We start from the raw sequence: 24,622 nt of genomic DNA, 5'->3' as shown, positions 1-24,622 counted from the left end.
CTGTGCATGTCACTGTAGACAGAAACCGCACTTAAACACTTACCGTGGAGAATAGGGAATATATTTTGGCTTCATACTGTTGAAAGCACAAAGAAGCTTCTGTGCTGCCCTCTGCTGCTGTATTTCCTAAAAGAGAAACAGGGTGTTAAGCAAATCAATCATTAGGAAAATGTGAACATTTTAAATCAAAATAATACAACAACCTAAAACGTACCGGAACTTAATTTTCCGAATACACAGGAGCAGTTTTATATTCATGACACGTTTGTTAGCGTTTTAATTAGTTAGAAATCCGTTTACAGAAGCATAAAAGGCCTAGTTTAAGAGAAAAGCTCAGAAATGTTTCAGTATTTTTCAGTGGTCGGAGATTAAAAAGGAAAAGTGTACGAACTGTGATTTTGGGCGTGATGGGGTAGAGGTCAGAAGCATGGCTTAAAACATCCCACTTAAACACCAGATTTATAGTTAAGCATACACTCTACGGTATATATTGTGGTCTTTAGAAGCATGTAGGAAGCTTGCAATTTTCACTGGTCACAGAATATTCTACACTGGCTGTACATTTATTCTAGGTATCCGATCTTGCTGTGACAGTGTTTTCAAACACACCCCTGCCAAAGGTGCAATTACCCACAAAACACTCTCAATGGATTTGAATAACTGGCCTACAAAGTACACATGGATGTCTATTGTAGGCACATGTAGTTCCAGAGAATTTTGACTTGACATACTATCTGTTACCTGCAAACTGCACTTTGATCCCTGAATATGGAACTTTCCAATGCATGTAGATTAGAGGCGACTGGAAATTGTTGGTTATTAAGATATGATGGTAGATTTAGGGCCTGATTCACAAACTGCATGTTGTAGCAGGTAAAGCAATACAACAGTAATCTACTCACATATTATAAAATATAAATCACAAACCTATGCTGGAGACCTCCGCCTCTCCTATCTTTTCTCTGCAGAGATCCCTGCCAAGGTTGCTATTCACAAACTACACTTCCAAAGTTGATAGAACAGTCTTAAGTGTACTTCACCTCAGCTTTGGAGTAAGACACATGGTGTAGTGTATCTGTTTTTTCTGCATGGTCACCGCAGCAGTTTCTCCTTTTTCTGGACCCTAGTTTTGCTGTTTTTTCAAACATCTGTGCACTTTACCCCTGCTAAAGAGGAGTAACTTGCCTGGGAAACCCCTTTAAGCATGGTTAAAATGACTTACCTTGATTTACTTATTTAGCTATAAACCCATAGTTTATTGTATAAGAAATACTACTGGGCTTGGACATTAAATGCCTCCTGTGCACTGCAGCACATATGGTGTCATCCACAGGGTTGGTCTGTAAAGCATAGCTTCATGCTACCATGCTTAGCTTGACTGTGGCAATCTAAAAGACTGCCGTCAAACCTGTCAAAATGGTCTTTTTTTGGAAGGCAGGAAAACGTGCTTTTATATATTTTTAAGTAACCACTAACTACACCTTGTAGTCCAGCTGGCAGGTTGGAACATGTCCAAAATTAAAGATAACATGTTCCTTCAGTGACTAGCCCACAACAGGTTTTTCCATTGGATCATACAAAATATCTGAGTACTGATTATAAACTTTAATCTGCACTGTTGGACAGGAAACAGCTTAATTAGTCATTCAAAGACTATGACCCTCATTACGACTTCAGCAGTCTTTTCTCAAGACTGCTGAAGCCTTGGGCGCAGAAATACCGCCAATGCTGGTGGTCTTAAAACTGCCCAAATATGACTAATCTCTGACTTCCCCCTAAAATCTGGTGGAATTCCAAGACCAGTCGTGCTGGCGGTCAGTGGTGCAGAGGCAGTACCGCCACGCCAAAAAGAAACCGCACACTGTATTACAACCCGTAATACGGTGTGGCGGTGCCTGGATGGCCAGGTGCAGCTGGCGGTGGAAGTGCCAGGACCTGTCCCCTCCTGGACGACCTCCTCGACTAACCAGGTAAGTGTATCGTCCAACAGAGGAGGGTAGGTGTGTGTGTGTGTGTGAGTGTGAATTAAGTGAATGCGGGGGAGTGTTCGTAGGTGTGTGTCTGCATGTGTAAGTGACTGTGTGTGGACGAGGGAGGGGGTAAGTGTTTGTGTGAGTAGATGGGGAGAGCTGGTGAGTGCGTGTTTGCAGTGCAGGGTGTGTGAACATATATGAGCATGGGGAGGGGAAGTGAATGCGTGAATGTATGCGGTGCAGGGGGTGTGTGTGTTAATGTATGTATGCGCATGGGGGAGGGGGAGTGAATGTGTGCATGTACGCGGTGCAGGGGTGTGTGTGTGTGAATGTATGTTTGTGCTTGGGGAAGGTTGGTGAATGCGTGCATGTAAGCGGTGCGGGTGTGTGTGAATGTATGTATGCGCATGAGGGGGGTGTGAATGCGTGCATGAGTGCAGAGTTTGTGTTTATCAGTGTGTATGTCACGTTCGCGTGGGTGAGTGGGGGTGTGTTTAAATGTGTGCGGTTATGTGAACGTGTGTGCGAGTGTATCCTGGTGACAGGGTGCAAGACTGCCAGCTTTTTCTGGCGGTGCAACCGCCAGAGAAATGCTGGCGGTCTCCCCTCTCGTGATACCACTAGCTGTATTACGCTGTGCTGGAGGTGCTCACCTCCAGCCCGGTGGAATGCAGTAATGTGATGGGATGGGTGGAGGCTCAGCGGTTTGGCTTTGACCAAACCCCTAATTTGGCAGTATTCACTGCCGGCTCGTTGGCGGTGACACCGCCACAGTGGCCCTGGTGGTCTTTGGACCGCCGGGGTTGGGTTGAGGGCCTATATTTTGTATTTATTAAAAGTCCAATTCATTGGTGAAGTTATATTTCTAATAAATATTTAGAGAAAATAACTTTTAGAAAGTTACCTTTTCACTGCCGTAAGCTTTTGGATACTAATTTGCATATGTCTGCCAGTAGCTACCCTGCAAGTGCTTGACCTTATTAAGGTGCGAAAACTACTCCCAGAGAGGAACAGTGCTGTAGCTGTTGCTGTAGTCAAGGCGACTGGTGACGAGGGCCTGGGTAACAGTTTGTCTGGTCTTGACAAGGATCCATCTGAAGATTCTGCAGAGCATGCGAAGGGTGTGGAAGCAGGAGCAGGCGACTGCATTGACCTGTTGTTTCATGGTCAGTTGGTTGTCAAGGCTGATGCCAAGGTTCTGTGCATGGTCCATAGGTGTGGATGTTGGTCCGAGTTCAGTTGGCCACCAGCTATGGTCCCAAACTGAGGTGTTCTTTGTGAAGATCAATATCTCTCTTTTGTTTGAGTTGAGTTTGAGACAGTGCTTATCCATTTACCTATGCTGCTCATGGCTTTTCAGAAGCTGGTTTTGGTGTTGGTTGAGTCCTCGGTGAGTAAGAGGATTGCTTGAGTGTAACTGCATAGGAGACTATGTTGAGTCCATGGGATCTGACCATGTCTGGGAGGGGGGTCATGTAGATGTTGAACAGGGTGGGGCTGAGAGATGATTCTTGGGGTATGCCACAAATGCTGTTCTTGGGTCTGGGGGTTAAGGGAGGAAGTCAGATGCTCTGTGCGCATCCTGTCAGGAAAGAGGCAATCCACTTGAGGGTATTTTGACGTGTGCCGGTGCTGTAGAGTCTGTTGATGAGGGTGTGGTGGGAGACCGTACTGAACGCAGCTGAGAAGTTGAAGTCGATCAGGGCCACCATTCCTTCGCAGTCGAGGTGAGCTCTGATGTTGTCTGTGGTGGCAATCAGCGTGGTCTTGGCACTGTGGTTGGCCCAGAATCCTGATTGTAAGGCATCAAGTAGGTAATATTTGTTAGGTTTTTGGTTGTGTAGTGCTGAGGGCTAGTATCCACTGGGTCTCGGTTACCTGTCCCAGGTGCAGTGGGCAGCACTGTGGTGCTTGCCCATGGTGTGTGGGGTGTCGGATATGGTGAAGTGAACAATGGTGTGGTCGGTCCAGGTGAGTGCTGTGACATGAGTGAATTTGAGTGTCGCTGGAGGTGAAGATGGTGTCAAGTGTGTGACTGGCTTTGTCGTTGGTTTGGTGACCAGTTTGGTGAGGCCAATGGTGTCCAGGTTCTCCAGTAGGGTGGTGGAGTTGGCATTGTTGGGGTTGTCGATGTGGAAATTGAGATTCTGAGTAGGACGCAGTGGTGGGAGTCTATGACTGGGGGCAATGAGGTTGGAGAAGGTGTTGCAAAAGGCTGGCCAGGATCCTGAGTGTCTTTAAGCAAGGGTGCCTCTTATTGTGGTCTTAGCGTTGGTCTGTAGTTGGAAGTTGAGGTGTTCAATGAGGGTTGTTGGGTCTTCATTGGTGACAGTGCATCGGACGGTGTCCTTGAAGATGATGGTGAGGCCTCCGCTGAGTTTGCTGGTGCGGTCACAGTGTATCATCTTGTAGCCATTGAGGGTGGCAGTGGCGATGTTGGGGTTCGAAGAGGGTTTGAGCCACGTTTCGGAGATGAAGGCTACATCAGGGGTGAGGGTGGTGATGGTGTCCCAGATTTCCGTAGTATGTTTGCAAAGGGAGCGAGTGTTGAGCAGGATGTATTGGAGTACTTCAGGTTGTTTTTGGTCTTCTGAATGGAGGTGGCGCGGGGTCCAGTGTGGGTAGGAGGTCCTGTGTTGCAGGAGAAGTAGCATTGGTGGCAGGTGAATGGTCCTTTGGTGGATCGCAAAGAGGACATGAAGCAGCCATTGTTGCAGTGTCCGGATCCAGGGCCAGAAGTTCCTTGGTGGTGTAGCGGTGTGTGGGACCAGGGGTCCTGGCATTGGGTGCAGGCTGGGAGCAGATGGGCTTGCCTTTGGCACAATTCAGGCTTGCCAGTGGTGCTGCGTCACAACAGCCTACATTAGTAGTCCTGGGATGTGGGAGTGGCTGTCAGGGAGCCAAGAAAACAGCAGGAGCAGTAAAACAGATAGGTGAAAAAACAACAACAACCCAGTAAAAATAAAATGTGACCAAAGCAACTAAAGTAACTAAATTAAAGATAAATAGGCACAGCTAAACCAAAAAACAAATGCTTTATCCAGGGGCTGAATGGAGAACTGGTCTCATGGAGCTAGGCAGGGGGAGCAGCGCAATTACCTGAGACCAAGCTCCAGGGTTCCACTACGGTAATGCTCTATAGGCAGGCAACTCCTCTCAGCTCCTCCTAAGACTTCAGACCATACAGAATGTTGCAGCCAGACTCATCCTGGACCTCTCCAACCAAATGTACCCACATCACCCCTCACCTCAGAAACCTTCACTGGCTGTCCATCCATAATAGATGTCAGTTCAAGATCCTCACTCACGCATACAAAGCCCTACATGATCAAGGCCCATCCTACATCAACCATCGACTGAAATGCCATCTGCCCGCAAGGCACCTGCGCTCCGCCTCACTCACCTCCCCCCATCCGTTGGGAGTCACTCCTCTTCCTACATCACCACCAAGACATGGAATGACCTACCCCTCCACCTCCAAACATCACCTTCCATGGTGGACATCAGAAGGAAACTCAAGACCTGGCTTTTCGACAGAGACACCACACCCTGAGCGCCCAGATACTCCTGTGGGTGACAGTGCTGCACTTTACAAAAGGTGATTGACTGAACAATGGCTTAAGCTTGGTGACAGGATGGTGGGGGTGTGGGGCACCATCATGCCAGTAAGGACAGTTGGATTGGAACCAGGAATGTCATTAACATGAAAGGGACAAAAGGTGAAGCCTGCCCATTCATAGTTTTACGTAAGCAGAGACTTGAAGAAGGCATAACTTTTTTCCCCCCAAGGTCCATACTAGCCAGACTGGCTCTGAAACTTTTGGGAGAGGTTACCTTTTGTGAGGGGCTGCTCATTTCCTAGGCCGTACTTCTGGGTGGAACAAGAACAGTGAAGAGTTTATCATCCTGGATTTTAGGAGTGAGGGGCACTGTGGGATTCTCTTCACTAGGGCAAACAGGAACTGCTAAAAAAGTGGATAGGACTGCCCCTGGGAACCTTTACCTCACTGGTTCGGGAAAAGCCAAGTGTCACCCTCACCCACTAGCTAGTGCCAACCATAAATGCAGCATCCCAAGAAATCCCCCTCAGAACACTTTCTGGACCTGCAGAGGATTAGAAGAAGACTGTACCTGCTGTCTGTAATCTGAGAGGAGCCCTGAACAACTGGACATGCTTCCTCTTGTACCCGTGTCAAAGAAGTAGACACCAAGGGTTAGTTTACTGACATTTTGTGTGGCTAGATTTATACAAAAAGCTGGAAGATACATTTTTTTCTGAAGTGACCAGATGACCAAAATGAACTGGACCAGGACTGGACCTTGTGGGTAGCCTCTGCTCTAGTGAGCCCTGCACCGAAAGCTGTTCCAGAGGTCCTGGGAGCCTTAGAAGTGTCCCCAGAGTAGCCGCTCCAGAAACCATGAAAAGAGAATAATTACAAAATCTTTGGACTTCCATGACCTCCGGAGCAGTCAGAAGGACCTTGCGAAAATGGTGTCTGAATTTGATGCACCATCCTCAGATACAGATGTGCCCCGCTGGAGAATCTGGAGCTCCACCAAAAAGACAGAAGGTAAAATTGTTAACCGTGCCTGGTGTACCCAACCTGCACTCTATTGCTCCGGTACTATTTTTAACTAAAACTTCTAAAAATGTGCATCTCCTGTGTCTCTTATTGTACATTTTGGTTTCATTTTGTTTATTAAATTGTATTCTAGTTTGGCTTGAGATTTTTATTTTTGTTGTTTTGAAGGAGATCAGGGATTATGTCAAGGGAAGGTTCCGCAACCCACTATTTTTCAGACTCTTTCAAGACTCTAAACCAAGGTCTTGTGTTTCGGAGAAACTTCGAACCCGATTTAAATGTTGGCAGATATGTATACTGCGTTGCAACCACAACAGAGTATATGTACCGCCAACATAAATGAGAATATTGCAGTCCATAGCCACTGATCAATTTGAACTCTTAAAAGAGGGAGGTAAGCAGCAATAATTGGTTAACCTTTTTAAGTTGTGTAAATATGTGAACCAAATCTGGAATTTAATAGAATCCCCATATAGTCTAGGTGAATGAAAATTAGGATTTCCACTCATATCTCCAAAAGCCAATGACACATGCTGGGTATATGAATTTGATACCTACTAGAATAGTAGACTGATTAAATCATATCAGGTGAGCAAAGTTAATATGACTAAATTACTATAAGGCCACATGGTCGTTCCAATAAATATAGAATTTAGAACTTGGTGGAATTCATGTTATTTTTGTATTTAGTTTGTATAATTACAGCTACCTGAAAGAGATCTCCAATTTGGTCTCAAAAGAGAATGACTAATGATAATGTAAATTTGTACTTAGAAATATCTTTTGTACTTTATAGTGTTTGTCTTTGGCAAAGAGTAATACTATGCACGTACAATATTCTGCCTTAAGTTTAGAAGATTGGTTCAGAGAAAAATGTTCTTTGTTTAAATGTGAATCATTTGTTATGTTGATGTAGTTGGAATAGTACTTTATAATATTATGTTGACCTGATATTATGTTGACTTGCTATTCGAAATCATTCTGTAAAAAAGTAATTGAATATAACTGAAGAGAGGAAATAAGTTTCTCTCATTTCAGCCCTGAAGAAGTGGCATAGTCTGCCGTCAAACACGTGCTGCGTGAAAGGTGTTAAGTTGGCTGAAGGCTACTGAGGCTGAAACTAGCCTTGGTGGGAAAATACTTTCATTTTTTATCATAACATGTCATAACATGTTTATGACGGTATTTGTGTCTTTGTCGTACGTTTCTCAAAAAGTACACTGATAAAATTAAGAACAATACTCATAATAAAAAAAGTTAACATAAATATTCTATTGATTAATTTGATCGCCAGACAAATATCATATAACTTTAAATACACAGGGATACCATTATTTCACTGCCTCTGATATTATCAGTACATGTTTCACACACTCCTATGGACAACACCTTATTTCTACATCAGGGCGTCCAAAACGTTTGAGACAACACTTGTACGTAAAATAAAGAAATAAAGCAAGCATTGGCAATTGGTCTTGCTTGTATTCAAAGGAAAACGCAAACGACTGGCTTCACCAATGCTCATTCATGTTAGCTGTTTATCTGTATCCATTTTGTTTTTACTGTTTGCAGTTCTAGGTATCTGACTGTTTGTATAAATGGATTTCAGGACAATTGTGGTACCCTGGTCAGTAAATGCATCTGTTGAAAGGTGGTCCTTATACTTTTATATTTAGTGTGCACAAACCATTTAAAATATTTTCATCAATAAAAAGAAATCTGATGCTGTCCTAAACAGAATGTAAGGACCGTTTCATATACTGCATTTATTTTTTGGGATTATTGGAAGTGTTTCCTTTTGCAAGTTTACAGGTATTTGGTTTAAATATATCCAGCACTCTGTAGCGCTATTGTGCCTGGAATATATTCTTTGGAAATAGCATGGAAATAAAGCAAGATGTTCCTTAATGTTTGTGCATATGCTGCACTAAGCTTCATTCCTCAGGTATCAGCGTTGTCTTGATGACCGAATCAGAACACTGATGGAACTCCTATGCTTCCCTTACTGTCTTCAACAGCTGCGTCATTTACAAAGCCATCACAACTAGCACCCCCTCTTATCTTTCTGACAAATGCACCATCCGTAGTGGTTTTCAGCACACCTGCAGACTTCTGGCTAATAAATGTTACAAAAAACACAAGACAGCAGGCCTTTTCCATCCACATGCCCAGGATCTGGAACAACATACCCATATCCTTCAGCAACAAAGTTACTCCAGATTAAGAAACAATTGAAGACTCACTTGTTTAAAGAACACCACATCACAATGCCTAAAACATCCACAAGCCAGCTCCCACTCCTATCATTTGTTGACTTTATGATTGTCTTTGACCATGAACAGTGCTCCACTGCCTTTTTGGTTACGCTCACACTACAAAAATACAATTCACATACATGCAGAAATAATAGTACCTAATAGACTAGACAGCTGTCCCATCTCCCACTCAGAGGTAAGGGAACATGTGGAGAGACGCACTGGAGGCTTAGCGGCCTATTGTATCCGCTGCGGGATCCGGCTTTTGACTCTGTGATAAAAGGCTCGGATTTTGGTAGGCCACTCAGCTTTACATTCTGCCAAGGTTAACAAAACGAATGCCAATGACCTGTGGAATAACATCAATCTATTTTCTGTCAACAGCACCAAGCGTCCCCTGTGGTGTGCGTTACAAATACGCCATGTATCGCTATGTAACAAAAACGTCTTGGGCCAACTGAAAAATTTGATGAAATCAACTACGATGATTGGAGGTAGGCAATCAGCATTTATTTACTTTTAGGTGCCTTAAAACAAGTAGTGAATATTGCTATGAAGGTGACACAAGGTCTTCTGCCCTGACCAGCATGCAGTACTTAAACGAAGACTAAGAATAGTACGTATAGGAACAGTTTGCCCCACTGAGGACAAACTTCTTGAAATTGTGGATGGGGCAAGAGCAGGCAGCATAGTTCCTGGGGCACAGAATAAAACCCTAAATGTTAAAAGATTGAATGTGTAATAATAACCCAGGTGCATGTTATTTGAGCATGCACAAAGATTATAGCTTCTTAAGGCAGTGTTCAATGAGTTTGCAGCTGAATAGTAACACAGTGGTGCGACAGACAAGATGTCTGCGCAGGTGGGTCAAGCTGCGCACAGAGCGCAAACACAATCACTTGAAACAGACGAGACGTGCATTGTGGAGGACCAAGGGGCGCAGTCTAAACAGCACTGGCCGGTAAATTCTACAACAGGTACCATTGAGAACACCAACAGCAGACCGTCTTTAATGTTTTAAAGCAATTTTCAAACGCCAAAGACACTTGATAACTAAGCAACGTATAACAGATTGTTCGTTTTGTCAAGAACCCATTCATTGCCCCTAGGATGCAAGGTAAAGTAATTCATTTTCAATGTTGAGGTACATGCGCATTCACCAGTCTTCATTCTAATGAGCATTTATGTCCATTACTTAAAAGTTTAAACTTTAAGTACACTAAAACAAATCTCTGCAGTACTGGTCCACCGTTGTACAATACGCTTTTTATCTCCAAACCGTACACTGCCTGCTGCCCAACCTTACCTCTCCTTAGCATGTCACTAAATTAACCATCTAAACATCAGGGTGCCCCTCTCGGATTTACTGAATTAATCTGCCTTTAACTGCTATTTATGGTGTTATGTGGTTATGTAAACAGTAATGTACGGAGCCTTGTATTCCCAAATGTAGGTAAATTTCACGATATTTATGAACAACATTTTTTGTAACAATTTTCTGAGTGTCACCAGCATTCTCCTAGTCCAGTGGTTCCCAACCTGTGGGCCGGGGACCCCTGGGGGTCCGCGAAGCCTCCTCAGGGGGTCCGCGGCTGCTTAATAAATGTAATAATATTAGGTCCCAGCTATCAGTAATGACTCCTTGGGGTTCCCCGTGTTCCAATAATGATTCAGTGGGGGTCCCTGGGCTCCAGTATTGATAAAATGGGGGTCCACAGAAGTCAAAAGGTTGGGAACCACTGTCCTAGTCTATATTTATGAGACTGAGCTGGAATTTTGCACCCTCTGATCTAATAGCAAGAAATGATTGGTGTGAGGAGATTTTTGCCAAGTAGAAACACAATAATATACCAACGGTGTTCACAACTGCCATCGTTTGGCCTCATGTACACACCTTTAGGTGTAAACACTTACTCTGAGACAGAGATATAGCACAGTGTTGCCTTGGTAGATGCTCGCCCAGGTATTGACAACCTCAGGAAGAAACGATTTGATGATATACAACTTCCCTGCATTAAGGATGTTATCTTCTGACCAGGTGCACAGAACCTTAACAGCTCGCCGTAAGCCTCCTCCCATTTCCTCTTTACTGATGAATTCAATCTTTGCACTGAGTCCTTCCTGCGACCATGAAGACATGCTGTTGTTCAAGATGCCAGGGGAGCTCTCCTCTAGGCGGTACACAGAGACCAGTTCACCTGCAAAGGAAGTGAATGTACAATGGGAGCAATGTAATGTAGCGCAGCTCTGGAGATATGATCCCCACTAGCGACCAACTTTTTGTTTTGTTTTATGTCGAGTAAACTTAGCCCGAAAGCTCCTATTAAGGGCTTAAAGTATTATATGAGTCTATAAAATGTACTTTACTCAGTGTGCAGATTTTAACCAAGATGATAAAGTCTAGCATACGTAGTGTGCAAGAGAGCTAGTCAAACTCCTGTTTGTGATTACAAAAATGTCAAAAAAGCATGTGTCCTAATCTTCCATATACACAATCCCAGCAGTGACACGGTATATGAAATTACCTCCACTTTGTAAAAAGACGGATCCAACATTCTCTTCACAAAAAACAGACAACCTCAACATGCATTATCAGAGATCTGTAGTATTTTGAATCAATTTAACTTGACACTGCAATACTTTTCTTCTTTTACTTCTCTCAGACACTCTATTTAAGTTGGGAAATATATGGTGTACAAAATTATAAAAGTTTTGAAAATCTTGTCCGTTCTGTGCATCATATACACTATATAGGCATTGACACGTACGTGTATTTTGTTTGGAAAAGTCATTTTTCTGCATCTGTAACTCCAGAATTATGGTAATGTTGAGCAGTGAAACGTGTGATGTGATTACTCAGTTAACTGCAAAGTATCCAAATGTTATTGTCTGTGGACTGTCATCATCTTTTTACTTGGAAGAAAAACTCTACAATCACGTGGAACCAAAATTTCACACTCGGCCCTGTCCTCTCCGTCTCGCCCTCAGCGAAACCAGCAAAGACATGCATCCCAAGAGTGTACTGTAATGAGTACAAAGTAACTGTCTAAAAGTTCTGCTCGGCCCCTTTTTCCTGCAACTCCAGTTCTGTTCAGCTCCTTGTTCCAGCAACTCCAGTTAAAGCGTTGCTGAGCAGTGTACTGCACCAGTTACTGATCACTTCTGTTCATAGTAATGAACTTTAAAGAAGGCCTTTCATCAAAATCTTTGCAGTATTCAACTGCATTTAAAAGTGGTCCTTCAAACACACGCAAACAACTCTGCATCACCAATATACCAGACATATGTACTATGTTAGACACCAAGTTACTTACCTCTAGGGGGCACAGGGTTAAAGGGAATACTCTGGGACAACCTCATCAAATTGTTCCTTTCAACAGCTGCATAAAAGAAGAAACCTGTTAATTATACTTAAACAATTTAAAAGAAAGAACATTGCCATCACACACATTACTGATCAGTTTACTTACCAGTGTAGTAAAACGTAATGTCCATGATTGGTTTGAAAGGTGAGTCTATCTCTAGAAAAATAAAAGCAGTTTTGTAGGTTCACACAAGAAAAAGCTAAGCAAGACTGTTTCTTCTACATGAAGACCCTCTGTGTGTTTGAATGGGCACTTGTAAGGAGATAAGCAGTGGTGGTTATATGTAAAAACTCAGATTTTATGTTTGAGACACTCATATAAATGCAATGTTCGTCCCAGTTCACCAAGTCCATCGACTCCTATAATGCCTTGATTACTTACCGGTAATTCTCATTACTCTTAGTCCTACTCATCCTCGACCCAGTCCTCACAACCAGAGGCATATCCCCTATCCTGAACAGGAAACAAAACAGGAAACACTCCTTTTCCCCACCCACCTCCTGGTTCAGGCATAAAACCCCTGATCAATAGGTAAGTGTCCTGAAATACCAGCACACAAAGGCCTGAACCAGGAGGGTGAGAGGGAACTGAGGACTGGGTCGAGGACGAGTAGAACTAAGAGTAATGAGGATTACCGGTAAGTAATCAGGGCATTACCTCTATTCCCCTCGTCCTTCGACCCAGTCCTCACAACCTGAGGCATACCAAAGCAACACCACAATGGAAGGCCTTTGTGTAGGCCCGAAAAGAGAAAAGTACACAGCCCAAGCAGATTGAAATGCAGTGCACTTTAATGAAAAACAGAAAAACAGTCATAAGAAAGGATCCCTCACAACTGCCTTCAGAACCCCATAACTAAAATTCCCAGTGGGCGTCTGAACACAATTCAATCGATAGTGCCAGATGAAAGTGAGATCTGAAGCCCAGGTACCCGCCCTATAAATCTCTGCCAAAGAGATGCCAAAGAAAGCAGCCTAGGAGGCTGAGAGGCCCCTAGTGGAGCATGCCTGGATAGACATGGGGAAAGACAACCCAGCCCCCTCATAAGCCAGGATGATGGTCTCCTTAAGCCAACAGTAGATGGTCAATTTGGAGGCTTCCTTATCACGACCAGCAATCCCAAACGTCATAGACTGCCGGAGGACCCCTCACCCCCCACTGAGCAGTACGTTCCACAGACAAAGCACGTTTCACATCCAATGAGTGTAGCAGATACTCTTCCGGTGAAGGAGGAGTAGGGCAAAAGGTGGGAAGAACCAGCTCCTGGGAAGAATAGAAATGGGAAGCAACCTTAGGAAGGAACATCGAATCCACACAGAGGACCGCAGCATCCTTCAGAAATCTCAGAAAAGGAGTGGAACAATGCAAAGCCGTCAACTCCCCCCAGCCGACGTGCTGAAATAATTGCCACGAAAAAGGCTACCTTACAGGACAGAAATTTGAGATCGACAGATGAGATGGGCTAAAACGGAGGAGACTGAAGAGCTTGAAGAAAAACAGACAGATCCCAAGGAGGGACAGATCTCACCACCGGTGCAGAAAGGAAAAAACTCCTAAACAACCGAAAGACCAAAGGAGAAGCAGAACAAGAGGCAGGATCTCGAAACGCCCAGATAGCAGCCCGTTGACTCTTCAGGGTGGAAAGAGCATTACCGTTACCAAACCAGTCCACAAAAAAACTGGAGAAGAGCAGAGAAAGGACACGAAACAGGATAAAAATGGTGAAGGGAACACCAAGAAGCAAAATGAGCCCATTGCTTAAAATAGGAGGAGAGTGTAGACTGTCTCCTGGAACACTGTACCAAGCACACAAGATGATCTGGCAAACCATCCTTCAGCAGAGTTTGCCATTGAACAGTCAAACTGCAAGCATGAGGGAGAACAGAAGATAGGGACCCAGATGTCTCAAGGGGGAGGAAACCTGCTGAAGAACCCAAGGAGGTAGGAATGCCAGGCTCCGCATTAACTGAAACTAGGACCTGTGGGGCCAGAAAGGGACCACCACCCGAGCACCCCTCCAATCGCAACTTCAGAAAAAAGGACTGGACCAGAGGAAAGAGAGGAAAAGCAAACAACAGACCCGGAGGCCATGAAATCGACAGAGTGCCCCTCCCCCCACAATCCCCTGCTTCTGGGCTCCTGGAGCAGAAGCGAGAAAGAAGTGCATTCTGCCTCTAAGCAAACAGATCCAGGCAGGGACACCCGAACCTCTTGCAAATAATATTTATCCACACCCCTGATATGCTGTGCCAGAAGGGACTGCAGGTAAGTCTCCGCCCAATGTGCAATCGAGCAGGCCACCAGATCCAGATGCAGTGAGCGACTGTGGGTACTGCCCTGATGAAAATATTTAGGCACAGTCACCATGTTGTCCAACCGAACCAACACATTGCAACCCAACAGGTGAGACTGAAAATGACAGAGAGCCCTGTCCACTGCTGACAACTCCCACCAGTTGGATGAACGACGAGCTTCCAGTGGAATCCATCGGCCTTGGACTACCTTGGACCCCAGGGTAGCAACCCAGCCCAAAAGCCTGCCTTCCGTCACCAGCACCCCAGGAGAAGATGTATGCATCAACACCCCCTTGGCCAGATTCACTGAGTCCAACGACTAGTGTAGACAAGGGACCACTGTCGGGGATACAGGCACCAACTGAGACAGGTCCAATAGTGGCGGAGTCACAAAGGGACAAAGATGCCATAACAACGGCCTCAGATTAAGACGGGCCCAAGGGACCGTAAAGACAGCTGCGCCATGTGACCCTGAACCTCCATCCAAAGTCCCTGTGGGCTGTTGAGTGGCTCAACAAAGACAGAACTAGGCCCTGCAACTTGGAGATCCACGACTGCAGGAGAAACACCTTCTCAGAACAGTGTTGAAATCTGCACAAATAACAATTTTGTGGTGTCTGGCTGAGGGTGGCACTTGGGTAAGTTCAGCAGGAACCCATTGTTGTTTAGTATAGGACTGGTATGTTCCAAAAAGTAGCTGGAAGACCTGAAGGGATGGAGCCTGAAGAAGCCAGTCATCTAAGTACAGGAAAATGGAAATCCCTCGAAGATGGAAAGAAGCCACCAGGAGGGGTCACCACCTCCATAAGCACTCGTTGGGATGAAAGAAGACCAAAGGGGAAGACACAAAACTGCCAGTGGTGACCCAGTACATCAAACCTCAGAAACCTTTGAGAATCCAGAGCCACTGGAACATGAAAATAGACATCCTGAAGATCTAATGTGGCCAGGAGTGCATCCTTCTGAATCAGCAGGATAATGCATTGGAGAGTCTCCATTTTGAACGGAATTTTCTGCACTGACTTGTTCATACTGTTCAGATTAAAGACAATCCTAAACCCCCCCCCCATCACCTTCGGTACCTGAAAAATGGTGGAATACACCCCGGAGCCTCTCTGGGCAGGGGGAATGGGCACAATAGCTTTCTTCAACAGGAGGGACTGGATCCCAGACAACAAAGCTCGAACCATCAGTGGATCCCGTGGCACAGATGTCACCACAGCACCGTAAGAGGGAACCCCAGGGAGGGTGTCTGCGGCATAGTCAGGACGGTGTCGGTACCTGTATCAGGGTGGAAGTGCTTCTGAAACTTTCGAGACAAGCCTTTAGCACAGGACTTCTGACTCCCAGAACCTGCTGCCTGTCTGCGGGAAGGTTGCCGAAAAGACCTAGATGAGGACTCCCCTCCGCCCCAGCAAGGCCTGGACGTCTGAGGCTTCCAAAATGAGAGGGAATGCTTCCAGTCCTTAACCACACGATGTAACCTCTCCTCCAACTCATGGTCAAAGGGACGGGACCCCTTAAAAGGCAGACGCAGGGCCTTAGAACATTGGGCAGTGTCCGTATTCCCATTCTTCAAATAGAGATTGCGACGGGCAGCCACAGAAGCACCACAGGAGAGAGCAGAAGCTCTCACAGACTCAAAGGCAATATCCAATAAAAATTCATCCTGCTGCTCCACAGATTCAAGAAGATCCCTGTAGGAACTCCCCTCCTGGATTGTTCCGAACAGAGTCTTAAAGCCAGACAAAAGGGACTGAGACACGTAAGCTCCGTACACACCAGCCCGCAAAGTGAGATTTGCCCCAGCATATGCCTTCTTCACAGAAGAGTCCACCTTCTTATCAGCACCAAGCTTTAGGATGTTTTCCTCCGCCATGCAAGACCTACACCCAACAGACTGCCACTACAGAATCCACTTGCATAATCAGGTAACTTCACCCCCATATCCACCAAGGAGTAAAGTTTGGCCATGAAACAAGGAAGAGCAACACGGTCAGGAACTTTCCATTCCTGAAAAACAACATCCATGACAAACTGATGCAGTGGGAGGTTCATACTAGGCAGTCTGGTAACACAAAGCCATGAGAAGTCCCAGGCACAGCGTTGTCTAGGAAACGTATGACTCAATAAAGCCGGCAGCATTTCCTTAGAAATATATTTCCCTCTCTGATCAGTGCAGTGAGAGGATTCCTCAGAGGAAGAGCAACTAGAAATATCTGAATATAAGTTCTGCACCAGAAAGTAACCAGACTTTTTTTTAGTCAAAGAAGACAACGTACTCGCAATCTACTGACTCAGTCTCTCCTCCTTGGCCACCTTCGTCTTCTGAGAAGGAGGGGCACGAGATAACCCCACTGCAGCAGAGGAGGAAGAAGAGGAATCCGTGGAGCTGGAGGAACAATGGCACCTCTTATCAGAATGCTTACCCATCATAGAAGCAGGCTGGGCCAATATCCAACCTAAAAAACAAGCAACAATAATTCCCAAGTAACAGCACCTCTTATGGCACCATTGCAGAATACATACAGCTGAGAAACCAGTTGCACCGCCCAGGTATACGGAAGCAGCGACCATGCAACCACTACATAAGGGCAGTAAAAATGTGACCACGCTATGCCCATAACCGATAATGCTCATGAAACGTAGTGTACCGCAGGCAGCTACAGACCAGAGAGACGCGCCAAAAATCCTCAAGCAGCGCCCCGCATCCCAATCCGTGAAGGGGGCACCGCCACACAGGACAAACCCGAGCGTAAACCATCCCACGCTCAGGGATGGAACGCTCTGTGCAGGCGTAGAAGAAAACAGTCAGGAGCCCCCAGTCACCACCAAGCAGCACCAAGACATACCTAGAGGCAAGACGGGAGGCCAGAGCAATCACACCATCACTCATAGCATCCCACGGAGGTCACCGGGTCTCCTAGAGCCACGCAGAAGGGGGGACCTGGCAACAAGATGGAGGCGAAGCCCAGCATTCACCTCAGCGTCACCTGTGAACCCGTTCTGAACAGGAAGAAAAACAGGACGTCTCCCTATTGGTTGGGGGTTTTATGCCTGACCCGGAGGAAGGGTGGGCAAAGGAGTGCTTCCTGTTTTGTTTCCTGTTCAGGATAGGGGATATTCCTCAGTTTGTGAGGACTGGGTCGAGGACTAGGGACATAGAGGTAATGGTTCCTGATTCTGTGTTATTCTGGAATCTATTTGGTAAATTTCAGAGTTATCAAGCTTTTAGAATTAAGAATAAGCTCTCCTGAATTAATTAAGAAAGTTTTAAAGTACACAGACATTCCTCAAAACACATGTACACGTAATATCTGCTATACACAAGTGTTAATTGACCCAAAAGTTATATATATAGATATATATATATAGCATAATACTTAACAGAATGCATTAATTTCTCCGAAGACAGTGTCAAGGTATTTATAATTTCGGCTCTGTGCCTTAAATATTCAAAGTAGAATGACAGCTATACATTTAGTGACAATGATGATCTAACCACTTTTTACGTTTTCTCTGTCAGAGCCTTTAATACATCAAATAATGCAGTTTAATGCTACTGAAAGAGAGAAAAAAGGGCAAGGTGGAAAATACTTTGCTTCAGAAATAGGTGGACGGTCAGTACCTGGTAATAAACTATGCTACTGAGTGGCCTCATTTCCGATTTTGCAGAAATTGGACTGTGTTTGAGTGCTGTATTTATTGTGTAATAAGTAGAGTGCAAAAGATAAGAGTAACATGTAATTTTACTCAGTTTTTCCAAGAAAAGGGTCAAAGCTGATGCACAATTGACTCAAACATATAGAAGCACTTTCTGAGTATTAGGGATGCTGAATTTAAATGATGTGCGTGACATATTTGGGAAACTAGAAGACAGAACATGCCTGGAAACGGGCTGAATTCCAGATTTCACATATATGGCTTTTTTACTGAATTTATGTACTAAAACATTTTCAGCCTTCCAATTAGAAAACAAAATATGTCGACATATGTTTATGGCATATTGATATATGAATAGGTAACACAACAGGTCCGATATACTAGGAACGTTTCTAATAGTAGAAACATCTCTATAGCATGTAAAAACAAACAAGAGTTACAGGTTTATATTTAAATGTTTTACAAAGTTATATAAAAACGAGCGGAAAGAAATGCAAAAAACAAAAAATACAGCAGCAGGTTGGGATTGATAACATAGTGAAGGATACATAATGAAACTATCTGAAATAATACATAAAGTGGTGTTAGGAATAAACAGAACCTATGCATTACAGTTGTATGTTGCAGTTATACTGCACACCATACATCATAATGGATTTAAGAAGCATTTACTGTCATGGTTCTTCAGAGGCACAATTCTCGAGTTTCCCCATGTCAGGTCGGGCTATTTAATCTAGTTCAATATTTTTCTTTGCATTGTGGTACTTTTAGTCTTGTTTAAAATGGGAAATACAAAATCACGACTACCGACTGAAAGAAGAATGATTTTGATAAAACGTGACTGGGTGAATAAAAGACTTGTAGTATGTCAAAAACAAGATACAGTCTTTGAAATGAATAAAGCAATGGGCCATAACATGATCATGTTCAGTTAAAGTCTCCCGATCAGATATTACAAATTAACTTTAATACATAAGCTCATATTCACAAGTTTAAGTGCAGTCTGGACCAACACAAATGTCTGCTGTGCTTTTATGTATATGCTGATCTTTTTATTAAATTAAATAATGGGTGGTAATGTATGTGGAAATGTATACGTTTGCTGTAGTTCGTTGCCCGTTGGTTAAGAGAAATGCAGAGTAATAGGTGGATTTTGAGTAGTAGGTTATGTGACGTATGCAATGAAATATCATAAATAATAAGAAATATAATTCTCCAGTGAGTTCCCGAAGACCGGGGGACTCCTGCGCAAAAACTTGTAAAACAAGCACTGGTGAAGCCAATAGGTCTGGTGTCGTCTGCTAGCCTTCTGGCAATTCTTAATTTGTTTTGTCGTTGCTTTTGGAAAACTTTATTGGTTGGAAAACTGCTGGGAGTTTTTCAGTCTGATAAAACATTGACGCAATATGCGCTAACTCATAGTTAAGGTTACAGGTAATAAAGAGAACCTGTGGGTCGTCTGGGATCTAGAGTAAGCTTATGCGTCACAAACATTGGTTCTAAGACCATAGATATAATTATCATTGTAGCAATACATCAAATGATCAATGTATTCAATTGTACATAAAAATAATTAAAAACAATGTGACAGCGCAGTGGGTGTGTGGTGAGAAACATGCTTGTGCTCTCTTACGAGTGATACATACGTGCGACAATCCGTGATCGAGAGTATGTATCAAGAGGGGTGTTGCCAAACCTTGCCCAAGACGGCCGCTCTTCAGAGGAGCTCTGTGCAACCCACCCAATAATCTCCTCCGTCTGTCTCAAAATCCACTCATAACGAGCCAATCCAGCAGCGGAAGCATGCTCAACAACTGAAGCAGTGCGGGGCAGCCGTCTGGAGGAGGTGAACCAGTGCAACAGAGAGAGCCATGTGGAGCCGGCCTTGCTGTTGTCTATGTGATCAGGATGCGCAGCGGTGCACCAGGCAGTAGCAGACCGGCTAGACAGGACAGATCGCTGCAGCTGGCCGGCGGGATCCAGTATGGCATGGCAGCGACCGGGGAGCACGGCCGCCGCTTCCCTTTACATCTGGCCCTCCTGCAGCTGCACTCGGACGTGCCGGGGGCACAAGGGCCAGAACGAGAGGGCCTGCAAAGTATGAGGATGCCTATATCAAAGGGGCCCTCTCAACTGATTACCTGGAGTGTGGGTGCCCCACGACGGGAACGGAAGGCCCAGAGAAACACTACGGCCTTAGCAAAATTGGCCCAATGACATGTGAGTAACAGGGTCCCCAAAAGTTACAAGACATCACCTGCCTGGCAATCTAGGGATGAGACCAGGTACGATTGGGGGTTGACGTGGTCTCTGGAGGCAGAGGTGGGGTACAGGGCCCGCGTCGAAGCGCTATCAAAAAGGAGGGAGGCAGACCTCTGGCTTTCCCCAGCCAAGAGAAACTGGGCTGAAGCAGGATACAAAGCTCACTGACAACAATGAAATGGCGACCAGTTAAAGGAGGGAGGCCCAAATATTTATTGAAAGTATATTCCGCTTGCTGCTGCACGCTGTCCCTGTGCCACTCTTGCACAAGAGACAAGACATTTTTCTCCCTCAGGGCTGGCATCAAGGAGGGAACCGGAGACATCAACCTGGAGGGACGACTGGAGGGCCCCCCACCTGAGACACTTGGTAGTTGCCTAAATAGAGAATCTAGGCTGCAGGACAGGAGGAACATCGCCCCTGTATCAGGGCCAGAGCTTTGGATATACAAGAAGACAGGGGGTCCAGCAGATGGACCAAGCACACAAGTAAGACAGAGACCTCTAGTGAGGGGATGGCGCACAATAAACCTCCTTCCCAGTTCAACAACATGGACAAATATCCAGGTGGCCCGATCATCATCAGAGGCTGAAGGGGCGCCGGCACTCCCCATGGGTCATCAGAGCCTTTGCTGGGGAAAATAATGGTGGCTATCTGGATCTCAAGGGAACTCTTGAGCCGAAACTGGACACAATGACTATTGATGATATGCTTTTTGAGGGTAGACTTCAAGAAGCTCTCCAAAAAGGTAACCACTGCTGAAACATAGGTTGCCACTCAGCAATCCACCAACAAGCGACTGGAGGAACAAGTGCAATACCTGAGAAAACAGACAAATATGGTGACCTCCAAACTATAAGATCAAGAAGGGAGGGCATGCAAGAATAATATTAGAGTTGTTGGGGTTCTTGAAGGTGCTTTTTATTCTTTTTTTTTCAATCAAGGGGGCTCACAGATCGCCAGTGCCGCTACGTCACCCTGGCCCCCATACAATTATAGCCAGATTCTTTAACTACAGAGATAGAGATGCAGTTCTCCAGGGGGCACGCATGGCTGGTGACCTCCACTATGAAAATGCAACAGTGAGAATATTTCCTGACTTCACCCTGCAGGTACAGAGACAGCACCACAGTTTTGATGAGGTAAAAAAGGCTCTATGGATGAAAGAACTGAAATCTATGATGCCCTACCCAGCAAAACTGGGAGTGGTGGCAGAGGGCAAATCCTGGAACTTTACTTCCCCATAGGAAGCATGGGACTGGCTGGAGGGCTGCCGCCTTGGTGGGCAGTGGCACCCATGGGGACCCGGCGAGACCTGACAGAGTCCCCCTCCGAACACATCGCCAATCGAAAAAGGCCCCAACGCAGAAAATAAACTCAAGGACGACGTGTAAGAGGACAGTACTAGCAATGCTGGGTCAATAATGCGAACACTGGTATTTGCATGAGAGAAGAGGACCCTGGTCACATATAGAAAGGATAGGATGATTGGTAAGCCTAATGGCTGACAAATGGGGAACAATATACTGAAATTAAAACTATGGCTGTCTTGGGTGGGTTGAGCAGTCCTGCCCCTACGTTCAGTATTGTAATGGTGGGACGACAGGTGCTCTGCAGGTTGGGGTGGTGGGAAGTTTCAAGCCTATGTTGCAGGGTAGCAGGGTGGGGGAAGAAATGTTCCTGAATAGTTCCTCCGAGAGGTATCAGTTTGAGACAGAACTGTTCGTGGTTTTTAATTTGTGCTGCTCACTCACAACTACTAGACAGGTTCAATGGAGGGAGGTGGGTGCGCGTAACATCCGCCATACACTAATCCGGTGGAGGGCTCTAGGGGGGGCTGCTTCATGCCTTGAGGGCAAAATGACAGGCGTTGCTCCCACACTAAAAATCCAGTCTTGGAATGTCAACCGATTGTGCAGCAAAATAAAATGGACGGTGGTAATGCAATATCTCCGTAGACGCGCCTCTGACCTTGTTCTCCTTCAGGAGACGCTTCTCAAAGGAAACTGTTGTAAAGCCCTAATCCGAATGAGATACAGCTTAGTGGCACATGCTGGGTTTTCTTCTAGTTCAAGGGGGGGTGGGAATCATGCTTAAAAACCCCATCCCCCTTTATCCCACACACTACATGACATGACCCACTAGGGGGCTTTGTGGTCCACACAGGTACATGGGAGCGAGTCACTCTCAACCTATTTCGATATACATGCCAATGCGTCTCCATGGCGAGATTCTCCCCGTTCTGAGTGCCACACTGTTGCAGATGTCACTTGGTATAATAATACCGGGGGGTGACTTGAACACGCATATGGACCCGTTGCTGGACAGGGAACCTGCGCAGATCTCTGGGAGAGATCCCGGCCCACTTAGAACCTTTGTGGGTGCCCAGGGACTACTCGACTTCTGGCATGCACACAAACATGCAGATAGAAAGTACACTGATATCTCTGTTGCCCATAGTAGTAGATCCTGGATAGATTATAGTTTCACGACTCATCTCCACTCCCCAAATTTTAGAGGGGCCCGCTTCTTGGCGCAGGGCATCTCAGTTGACTCCCAGTGGCGGTACAACTGACTGGCCCCAGTGGAACACCCCAATTACTTGCAAGGCTTGACCCTTGGTTCCTAAAAGAAAAAGCCCCCAGAGACAAAGTTAGAGAACTGACAGGACCAATACTTCATAGAAAATAAAGGTACAGTGGAGTCTCCCTGTGTCCTCTGGGAGGCCTTCAAGGCAGTGACCCAAGGACACGTACAGAGTCTAGTGGGAGGTAAGAAAAAGCAACATAGATTCCAAGAGGTGGAGCTGGAGCTTGAGATCCTGGCCCTAGAGGCCTCATTGGGTGGGAGAGCGACAGATGACCCCTGGCGGTGTCTCCAACTCCACCCTAAACAGCGTGAATTAAGGGACCTAGCCAAACAGAGCCCATAACTATGCACTGGTGACTCTACAAAGATTATACAACGTGGAGGACAAGTGCCGCAAGCTCATTGCATGGCTCGATAAACGAAATAGAGGACGAAACTTGGTGTCAGAAATCTGAGGCACTAACGGGGCATTGTATACAAGTGGTGCTGGTATTGCCAGGGCATTTGCAAACTGAATACAAGGAAAGGTAGCACAGGTGTAACAATCCCCGCATTTCCTGTAAGTGTGAACAAATATGAATAGTCTGCTCAAAGGGTAGACGCACTATGCTACCTAACCAGTGTCTACAGTTGTGAGAGAGAAACCCACCACTATATAAACCTATGTTACCCAGAGTAGAAGACAGTTTCAAAACATAAGTCCAAGTAGTACATCCAGTTAATATGTTATGTTATGTTATGCAATTTGTAAAGCACATGGCTGCCCTGAGGCTTCCCAGCGCTAGCGGACTAGATCAAAGATCAAGGTTAACATAAGTGACAGTAAGTTCTAAAACAGCCAAGTTTTAAGTTCCTTACGGAAGCTGTATTCCTGGCTTATGAGCCAGAGTTTAAGAGGAAGAGAATTCCACAGCTTGGCCCCCAGATAGGCCATCGTGGCCCCACCCCATCTGACTTTTTTAAATCTTGGAAGGGAGGCCAGAGCTGAGGAGGCTGATCTGAGAGTCCTATTTGGCCTGTAGAAAGAGGCGAGGGCTCTTAAGAGCGGTGGCCCACAATCGTGAAGAGACCTGTGAATGCAGCATCGGAACCGAATTAGCTCATTACAAAAAATGAAGTGTTTATTCCACAACAAGCAGGCAGATGACACGTGTTTCGTCTTTTACAACTTTTTCAAGGCTATAAGAGGTAATACTGATGCCAAATATCACAGAGGACACAGAAGTAAAGGAACAAGGTAGATAACATGTCTGAAACCGATGTGGTCGCCTCTTGGAATCGAAGTCCACAAAAAGTCTGAACAATAAAGCGAGCAGGACAGTGGTAAGTGTTACTGTCCATCACATCATAAGTCATACGGAAGAAGCAGTGATACAAGCCTGTCCCCCAACATCTAATGGAATTTGTGATAACACTTGTGCAGCATTACCAAATCTGATCCATCATCATAAGCGGCTCCAATTTGGAAGGAACAACAATAGTGTACGTGGGAACCGTGATAAGTCCCCCATAAACCTACAGTAAGGCCCGATCGTAGTAGAGGTAGAGGCAGTTGTAAACTATTACAAAGAATTATACACCTCCCAGACAGTCAGATCAGGTGATGAGTGTGCAGAACTATTAAACCATATCTCCCTC

At 45.3% G+C, this 24,622-nt stretch overlaps 1 protein-coding gene across 4 annotated transcripts in view; it reads right to left on the bottom strand.

The window, feature by feature from the left end:
• Positions 1-24,622, bottom strand: part of LOC138284105 (transient receptor potential cation channel subfamily M member 7-like) — a 1,183,984-nt gene that overhangs the window by 67,731 nt on the left and 1,091,631 nt on the right. For all 4 annotated transcript variants that reach the window (XM_069222537.1, XM_069222536.1, XM_069222538.1 and 1 more), the window contains 4 exons: positions 12,282-12,332; positions 12,126-12,191; positions 10,726-11,009; positions 44-126 (listed from right to left, as the gene is read on the bottom strand). In XM_069222537.1, coding sequence (XP_069078638.1) covers positions 44-126; positions 10,726-11,009; positions 12,126-12,191; positions 12,282-12,332 — 484 coding nt within the window. The remainder of the gene's footprint in view (positions 1-43; positions 127-10,725; positions 11,010-12,125; positions 12,192-12,281; positions 12,333-24,622) is intronic.

Source organism: Pleurodeles waltl, chromosome 3_1, assembly GCF_031143425.1.
Source record: "Pleurodeles waltl isolate 20211129_DDA chromosome 3_1, aPleWal1.hap1.20221129, whole genome shotgun sequence".
Taxonomy (NCBI): Eukaryota; Metazoa; Chordata; class Amphibia; order Caudata; family Salamandridae; genus Pleurodeles; species Pleurodeles waltl.
The sequence above is the reverse complement of the archived record's forward strand: the minus strand, read 5'-3'. Positions and strand labels throughout refer to the sequence as shown.